This window comes from Lycium ferocissimum, chromosome 10 (assembly GCF_029784015.1).
Source record: "Lycium ferocissimum isolate CSIRO_LF1 chromosome 10, AGI_CSIRO_Lferr_CH_V1, whole genome shotgun sequence".
In the NCBI taxonomy this organism is placed as follows: domain Eukaryota; kingdom Viridiplantae; phylum Streptophyta; class Magnoliopsida; order Solanales; family Solanaceae; genus Lycium; species Lycium ferocissimum.
The window spans coordinates 56,446,774-56,456,491 of NC_081351.1; the positions used below are offsets into that span (position 1 = coordinate 56,446,774).

General features: G+C 37.9%; 1 protein-coding gene and 1 pseudogene across 1 annotated transcript; both read right to left on the reverse strand.

Moving 5' to 3' along the window:
* Positions 1-3,863: 3,863 nt before the first annotated feature.
* Positions 3,864-4,931, reverse strand: LOC132035039 (tRNA-splicing endonuclease subunit Sen2-1-like; annotated as a pseudogene).
* On the reverse strand, positions 3,864-6,158 carry LOC132034362 (uncharacterized). The gene has a single exon (XM_059424687.1). The coding sequence runs from the start codon at positions 6,156-6,158 to the stop codon at positions 5,106-5,108; it is 1,053 nt and encodes a 350-aa protein (XP_059280670.1). The 3' UTR covers positions 3,864-5,105.
* Between the last annotated feature and the right edge of the window lie 3,560 nt (positions 6,159-9,718).

Here is a 9,718-nt window from a genome sequence, read left to right on the forward strand (position 1 = left end):
ATGTCAAAACTCATATTTTGCGCATATAAATGTTGCGCAACATGCTTCATGTCATATAAAGTTAATAAAAATTGAGCATGGTGTTATAAAATCAATGATGTCAAAACTCATATTTTGCGCATATAAATGTTGCGCAATATAAGTGTGTCATACAAAGCGCCTGAAATTGAGCATGGTGTTGTCAAATCAAGGAGGTCAAAACTCATATTTTGCGCATATAAATGTTGCACAATGTAATTGTGTCATAGTCTAAAATTGAGCATGGTGTTGTCAAATCAAGGATGTCAAAACTCATATTTTGAGCATATAAATGTTGCACAATATAAGTGTGTCATATAAAGTATGAAATTGAGCATGGTGTTGTCAAATCAAGGAGTAGTATATAACATGAATGACGAACAACCAGCATTCACATTAAAACGAGTTATTATGTCATTTTGGAACCAATTTTCTGATATTGCTTCTATTACATGTTTTACCCCAGCAAACATATTCAAAGCAATGGATAGGATATGAGAACTAGATGAGTATGATTTTTATTATTCAAATAACTCGAAGAACAGATACAATCAAGAATACAATAATACAATGAGCGATGAGTGGAATTGGCATATTAGGGAGGTTGAAATGCTAGAACAAAATTTGAGGGCACTCGAACTCAAACGTCCAAAAAGTCGTGCTACGTCAATGCATCGTAGTACACCACAAGAGTTCAATTTTTCTCTTAACCGTTTTTGCAAAGAGAGCAATCGGATGAAAATACGATGCCTCAGGGTAGAATATGGTCAACAAGTTTACGTCAGATTTAGATCCAAGTGGGATTCGGACCGTGAGATGTCCGATGAAGATGAATCCCCGTGATCCTGTTAATATTTGTTATAGTAAAGTAAGTAGGTAGGGTCATAAGGAGGACCCAAAGGGTACTTGGGGTTTTGCAACTATAAGTAGTCTTTCATTTGTTGTTAAACTACAACATATTCAATTTCAAATGTAGATTGGTCGGTATTCCCTCCAAATGAATCGAATAACAGTGGTGATGGTAGCTCAAACCATAGCAACTATTCCGATGAATCGAGTTTTCTTGATAACAATGAATTCAAGATAGGCTATTTGAAACCCCACCTTCTTATAGAGCGTAATGATGATTTTTGCAACGTGAAATATTCAGATCCACAAGAATATTATTGCGGGTTACGCCAAGAATGGGCATATCGGCATGCCGAACCAGAACATCTTGTTCGTGACTTGGAAAATCTCAACGCTCAAATCCCAATAAGGTTCTCAATGACCACGCCTCGGGCGGTCCCCACATTCTTGCGAGGCTTCCATACAAAGGATTAGAAAAGAAAACAATAGAATGCTAGCAAGACGTTATACATTTTACAAGCTAAAGTTGGTCGAAGAACAAGCATCATCAATAGGTAGAGAACTAACATCTACAGAAAGAAGATATGTCTTAAAAAACCCAAAATATTGCTCTGTGGACGATATTGAGGACTCCTATGCTGATGATGATTATGGGTTATTTTGGTTCACTATCTTAGCTTTTGGGTCATTTAAGTTTCAGACTCATGATTTAATTTGTATTTTTAATTTATTATGAAGTCCATCAATTTGAAAAAATTTAGTATGTTTTTAATTTGGTTTAATTGTTATAGTCTATCATTAATTTATATAAGCTTCTTAGAGTTAATAATACATAAAAAAGTTCAACAATTCACAATTTTAAAGAAAATACAAATAAATTAGTCCATAAAAGGTGTCGATTACATAATACGTGAAAACGTACCACTAGTAAAAATAAAATACATAAAAATAACAAAAAAATACATAGAAATAATAAACAACAACAAGATAGCACAAATAATCTACCAAAATTTTAGTTTTTCTTTCAAAGCATTTTCTCGTGTTGAGTGTCTCTAAGGTTAGCCTTGAAAAAACTTTCTTTTTTTGTGGATTCTTTTAGCAAGACCTCCAAAAGGTCAATTTTTTCTTGAGCTTCCATAAGCTTAAACTGCAAGTCAAACTTCACGGGATCTCTAATGATACGTGAAGTCGCGGTATCTCTATCAACAAGAGGCTTTTTAAAGTTCACCGCCACCATGTTATCCACAGGAATGCTATCTTCCCATAAAAAATGTTTGCAACCATTCATATCCTATAAACATTACAAAAAAATCAGTTTTGAAAGTAAAAGATGTAGATAATGTGAAAAAAAAAAAAGTTAAAACCCTAAAAACTTGTAAAAACACTTACTTCAGACACTTTATAACGCCAAAAACGACAACCCGGATTATCTTGGGGCTTTGATGTTTTTAGCTTACAATAATAACCGCATTCACAAACATCGGGTTCTACAACAAAGTTTGACGTTTCGGAGCTTTGAGACATGATTTTTTTTTGGGGGGGGGGGGGGGTGTGTGTTAGTAAACTATGTTGAAAGTGTGAAAAAGGAGGAGGTGAAGAGTGGCTTGAAAATGGCCAACTGTTGGGGGTTTATATAAACCCCTATTGCGAAGTAAATTCCTGCGCAAAAGGAGTTAACTATGTCGTTCTTGTTAATTTCTTTTGCGCAGGAATTTACTATGCAAAAGGTAGTTTTGTCACTTTTTTTTAGTGGGTATTTATGTTTCCACCCCACAATTTGTGGGTCAATTAAGTTGCGGACTTATTGTATGATGGCCATCGGTCAAGCAGGCCCCATCATCTAGTGGATCCGGTTAAGCAAGCCTTGCTCGCCAGCTTCCATCCAGACAAAAAGGTAAACGCCTAGCGTAAAAGATTGCTTTACTAAGTAAGATAAGACAGATGCAAGGGCGTAGTAACTGCGCAAAAGCGAAAGTTGGTTCTTTCATTCCTTCCTGAGAATAAATCCTCAATAGCTCGCAGATGAGGAATTCTTCCGCTACAACCCTTAGGCACTTTCCCGACGGCCGGCTGTAGGTCACACGCTTAAGCGCCATTCATTTTCGGGGCTAGTTGAGTCGGCAGGTAAGTTGTTACACACTCCTTAGCGGATTTCGACTTTCATGACCACCGTCCTGCTGTCTTAATCGACCAACACCCTTTGTGAGGATCTAGGTTAGCGCGCAGTTTGGAATCGTAACCCGACTTTCGGTTCATCTCGCATCGCCAGTTCTGCTTACCAAAAATGACCCACTTGGAGCTCTTGATTCCGTGGTCCGCCTCTACCTATTTAAAGTTTGAGAATAGGTCAAGGGCGTTGTGCCCCAAAGACCTCTAATCATTGGCTTTGCCCGATAGTCTAACACGCGAACTCCAACTATCCTGAGGGAAACTTCGGAGGCAACCAGCTACTAGACGGTTTGATTAGTCTTTCGCCCTTATACCCAAGTCAGATGAACGATTTGCACGTTAGTATCACTGCAGGCCTTCACCAGAGTTTCCTTTGGCTTCGCCTCGCTCAGGCATAGTTCACCATCTTTCGAGTCCCGACAGGTATGATTACACTCAAACCCTTCTCAGAAAATCCCGCCTCACTCTTCTATTTATTGACAGACCATAAAAAAGACTTTTCAAAGAGCACAATCCTAGAATGGAATCATTGCAGAAGGTACAAGGCTTGACACCGGAACAGTATTAAGCCTTAAGCATGCAGATGAGGGGTTGCTGTAGTGAAATTATAACTCGTTAACAACAAAATGATATTAAATGTGAACAGTGAGTAGGTGACATTTCCACAAATGGCCTTTTTTTGAGGTCACTCTTAAACTTCAGTTCCGCATTAGCCAGTGAACTAAAATTGTCTGAAAATAATTTCATCTAACTTTTAAAATTGAAATTTAGCTCGCTTGGCAAATGGGGAGAGAATTTTAAGAGCAACCTCAACAAAGGCCATAAGGTTCAAACAAACCAATGAGGATTTTATTACTCAAATGTGACTAAAGATGGCAGTTAAAAAAGAGGCAAACACTCAAATGAGGATTATGTTCACAGCTATGGCGCTTTACCAGGATTATACTAAAGAAGAGGCAAATACTCAAATGTCAATCTACTTTACACTTGGGTCACCTTTTTTTTTTCTCAGGGCCTTGCTATGGACTCCATCTTGTGATTGTTCTCTCTTCAACAACATAATTATCTAAGCACGATGGAGAAGTTGCCAACTTTGCTGTTGCTCCATATCCAGAATTAATAATGTTTTTGCCACACTAGTGCACTACCAGAGGCGAAGAGTGCATTGTGAAGACGGACCAAACCCTCAAGCGACCATTTGCACTGCCATCTTGAGCTGATAAAACCAGCACAGCATATTCAGAATGTACGATGATGACGATAGGCAACAAAGGCTACTCCTTACTGAGACACCGATCTAGTCACCCAGTTCTTACCTCTAGGGTGAGAAAAATCTTTGAATAAGACAGGAAAATATTCCTTCCTGGATGTCATATGCTTCCATAACTCGTCGTTGTTTAGTTCAGTGTCATTGTGGTTAACAACCTTAATGCATTTTAGAGAATAATGAAGGTAAAAAGCTTCTTCCATGGGGAGCTGAAACCATTGCTCGTTCTTTTCTGATGTTACCATAGGTCTACTAAAACAGGCACGATTGAGGAGGTCAGCTTGTTCTGCATCTGCTTTTAGAAGCACGTTCGCCCCAGAAAGCAGTCCTCTAGAGTTTGAGCTGATGTTGTCATTGTTTGATGCTCCATAGTTATGTGGTGAGGCTTGAGGTAGGTCTCATCTTTACCTAAATATCTCATTATCCACTTTCCCTGATCATTTCTAAAAATTCCGCCAAAAGCAGCCTCCCCATTTTGTGTCTTCACGCTGCCATCAGGATTCAATTTAAACTTTCTTGCACAAGGAGGAGACCAAACAATTAATTTGATTTGTCGAGGAAATATCTCAACAATGTCCCTAGCATAAGAAAAATCAAGAGGTTGACTTACACGTGCAAAGCAGCACATAGAGATTTTTTTTTTATATATATATATTTTTTTAACATCTGCATAAACATAGTAGCATCGCACCAGAGATGCGTATGAATTATGATAATCATCTCACCAACTTCACTGGCAGTACTAGATCAATGAAGCAGCTAAACATCAGCGCACTAATTAGATATCACCAAATCCTCATGATCATGTAGCATGGGCACCATGTGTTCTTGAAGCCCATATACCAAACACAAGAAACCAAAAGACAAATAGGATTGCCCAGTATCGAGCAGGGCCATATTTGATTCTTGTTAGCACAAAAAAGCGGAAGAATATTACAACTGTTAACGCACAAACACCTCCGAGAAGAATATGCAGTCCATTTTTGGCAGTTGTCTTCCCAACATGAGGAGCAATAAGCCATGCAAGAGTGATAGTAAGAAGCCCTGTAGCAAGCAGGATCCCAGTACTCTCAACAGCCCATTTGGTTGCAGTATTTTCTGCAGGAAGAGCTTCTTCTTCTGTAACAATGTTAGAACCAGAAGCCGGTGGTTCGGTAACAACTGCAGTGGGATAGTTGTTATGGGGATTGAACCACAATGCAATCTCACTTAACCTTTGCCTTCGAATAGCTGCAATAGCATCAGGATCTACAGTTGAGTTTTCCAGAACCGGCACAGGATTAGGGACCCCATTTGCAGTCCTTTCCCTCAATGCATCATACTGCTTCAAAGAGCTCACAACTTTCTTGAAATCCGAAGTTCTAATGTTTTTTGCAAGACATCCACAAATCTCACATATGGTAGATCCATGGTTGACAAACCACTTAAGTGCACAAGCATAGTGTACCATAGCAAGATCATTTTTGCACGCACAGCCAAGCTCATTCAAGGAGTCCTGGTTATCATCATAAGAACCCATCTCTATATCACCATTACAAACAAACACCTCTCCTTTTGGACTTATGAATTCAACTAGTGCAGATCCTTTCGTGCTACTGTTTTCATCATTTTTCACATGTTGATGACAATCAAGCTTCACCCCTCCACTACCTGGTGCCGGTGGAATAATTCCTAGAAATCCTAAAGCAGCAACTCCGACCTTGTCTGATTCAGCACAGTGGCACACTCGACAAGCTGCCTCCTTATCTAGACTGTGACGTGATATAGAAGAAGAATTTCTTGATTCTTCATTCTCAACAGATGAACCCACTTCACGAATCGCTTCACTGCTTTGGGGTAAGCACTGGTTTTCCATCGCATCAGGATTTGTGCACTTATCCAGGTTTTTCTTAATCACAACATGGGCAAATCATATGCATAGTCCAACATTTTCAGTTAAATAGGATGCAGTCACTCCATTTATTAGAAGCAGAAACCGAACTTCCTCTGACAGAAATGTGCCATAAAATATAGAAAACTCCCAGATCCTCCTTTACCAGACATATAATACTAGATCTTGAATGCAATCATGCGTCGGCCTTGAAAACCTTCATTCTCCAATTTGATATGGCTTTGCAGGTGGGGAAAGAAGAGCTGCCAAATTTACTACCATAAGTAAATATAAGTAAGTAAGTCTGTTACATAAATAAAAAGACCACAATTGTTGGTGTGAACTTTCCCATTACCCATGTTGACTAAAGAACAACATAAAAAAAAAAAAAAAAAAAAAAATACAAAAATACAATCAGAAGCACAGAATTAGAATCATCACTTTGTTAAGCAATGAAGCAAGGAAAATACTCAAATATACGTTTTCCTTGCTTCATTGCTTAACAAAGTGATTATTCTAATTCTGTGTTCAAGTTGACTAAAGAACAACATAAAAAAAAAAAAAAATACAATCAGAAGCACAGAATTAGAATCATCACTTTGTTAAGCAATGAAGCAAGGAAAAAACTCAAATACACGTTTTCCTTGCTTAACAAAGTGATTATTCTAATTCTGTGTTTCTGATTCTATTTCTTTTGATGCTGTCTTTAGTCAACATGAGGAAAATACTCAAATACATAACTGTTACAAAACAAAGGCAGACCGGTGCACTAAGCTCCGGCTATGCGCGGGGTGTGGGGAAGGATTAGACCACAAGGTCTATTGTACGTAGCCTTACCCTGCATTTCTGCAAGAGGTTGTTTTCACGGCTTGAACCCGTGACCTCCTAGTCACATGACAGCAACTTTACCAGTTACCCAAAGCTACCCTTCAAATACATTATTGTCACCATTAAAAAAAAAAAAAAAAAAAACTGAAATACATAATAGTACTAAACAAGAAACCGTTTGTAGAGATAGATAGGTTTTAAAGGTCAATCCTCATTCATATACACAGCTAGCATATGGTAAAAACTAGAACCTTTCCATCACTACTGGAACTAGTTTAATATATCTACTTGATGGATCAAACTATTCTGAAAATTGTCAATAATTTGTAGATTTCATTTTTCAATTAGGTGTAGAAAAGATCTAGGTTTTAGAACTATAAAGAAAAGAACAGATCTAATATCTTTTTGCAGTAAAACATCTCACAGAAAATGTACACTATTAATTAGAAGTGGATATGATACAACTGAAAGTAAATAAATGAGGAAATGGAACATACCTTTGTGAAATCCAAAGTAGAGAGCTTCACCTGAACGTACACTAGCCGCTACAAGAAGATGTAGAGCTTTCTATGTATCGCTATTTCAATATTTTACCTAAATGGCCTTATCTTTTCTATCATTTCCAAGCTAGCTTGCCTTGAATGGGGAAGATTCGAGTATTAATGATAGAGATAAAAGAAACGCTTTGGATTAGTTTATTTTAGAAGCAGGTGATAAAGATGATGTTTGGATTTATAAGTATTTTTTTAGCTTATTTACGTGTAATAGCGTGTTTGGCCAATTTTCTAAAATCAACTTATTTTAAAAAGTATTTTTTTTAAAAAATATTTTTGGCGAAAAGTTGTTTGTGTTTTGCCAATTAATTTAAAAAGTACTTTTGAGCAACAATTAGTGTTTGGCCAAGCTTTTAAAAAATGCTTCTAAGGAGCCGTTTGGACATGGTTTGAAACCATGATTTCAAATCATGATTTGAAATCATGTTTGGACATGCAATTTGAATATCTTAAGTTGTATTTTCTCTTATACACATAAAAACCCCATAAGTTATGAAAACTATCAAAACATTCCTAATTCTTATATAATCTTACCAAATGAGTAGTTCATAACAAAATTAATATGCTACTAGAAAGCATTTCTAAAAAATACAACAACAATTGATCAAACTTTAGTTCAATAAAAATGAAGATTTAACACGAATAGTAATGTAACTACTCTTTAATATAATCCTCCCATATGGTAGACATAAATAAAGGTTGATGGAAGTTAATGAGATTGGTATATGGTTGGTGGGAGTAATTATTAAAAATATTTATCAACTTATGGGTCTGTTTTTATAAAATCTAAACTTATGGGTCAAGTTTAACATTTAAAATTTTTGAAACTATGGTTTGAAATCCCAAACCATGCCTTTTTGGATGATTTGGGGTTTGAAACCATAGTTTGAAGCCATGAGATGAAATGTATGTCCAAAGGCTAGTTTCATCTCATGGTTTCAACACATAGTTTCAAACCACATGTCCAAACGCCTACTAAGTGTATTTTTCTCAAAAGTGCTTTTGAGCAAAAGCTATTTTTTTAGATTCTGAAAAATTGTTTCTGCTACTCCCATGAAGTACTTATTTTCTCCCAAAATCTTAGCCGAACACCTCATTTTTTCTTAAATTAATCACTTATTGGAAAAAAAAACTTTTGGGGAAAAATAAGCTTGACAAACGGGCTATAATATAGATAATGAAAGTACTTACGAGCAGTATGTGGGATAGGACGACCAGTTCCATTAGGGAAGCAACTATAGAGGTACTGGGGGTCTCGAGAGGTCGATGTGGTGGGCACCGAGGGGATAGATTGTCACGACCCAAATCGGAGGGCCATGACGAGAAATCGGGCCTTTCTTGCCGAGCACCACTAAAAATTCATCTGTAAATGTTATCATAACATAGTTGGGCCATGAGATAACCTGCTAACTCACAAAGGTAATAGACTGAAATATGACAAGTCTGAAAGGACATAACTACATAAATAAGCTAGACATATTGTACAGGCAGACAAGGCTGTACAACATCTGATTGTACATAACTGTCTACAAGCCTCTACTGGAGTACATGACGTAACATGGTCAGGACATCAGAGATGCCCCCCAGTTCTCCTTCCTTAGTGCGTCTGGGCTCGATAGTGAGGACTCTAGTAACTCGGAGGATGGTGGTGACGAGATGACTAGGTGAGGAGCGGCTTAGAGATCCCCCCTTTTTATATCCGCTTTGGTTATCCCTTGCCCTTGCAGGGCTTGTTGTTCAGACAATTTCTTGTTTTTGGGTTTATTTTGGAATGTTTGGATAATTTTCCTTTTGTTGTTTTGGTGCGGGTGCCCTAGTTTAAGGGCACTCGTAAGACAATTGCCCTAGTCGGGCGGATGTTTTTATATAGGTATTTGCTTTGGAATTGGCTTCTTCTTGACTTTTGTTGACGAATTGAACGGGTTGGGAAAACGAGGGAGCGAGGGGGGTCAACTGTCCATGGTACTGATCGGCTATGGGCGATCCGCTTGACCGTTGCGGGCGGTTGCGCTATAGCTATAGCGGGACTGCACAGTCAGCTATAGCGGACAGATACTTGCTATATTAAGCTCGCTGTAGCGGTCTCCATACTGCTGCAGCGATGCTACAGTAGGCGAAAAATTTTGCCCACCAACTCAGGTCACATAGGGGCTCGCTCGTTTG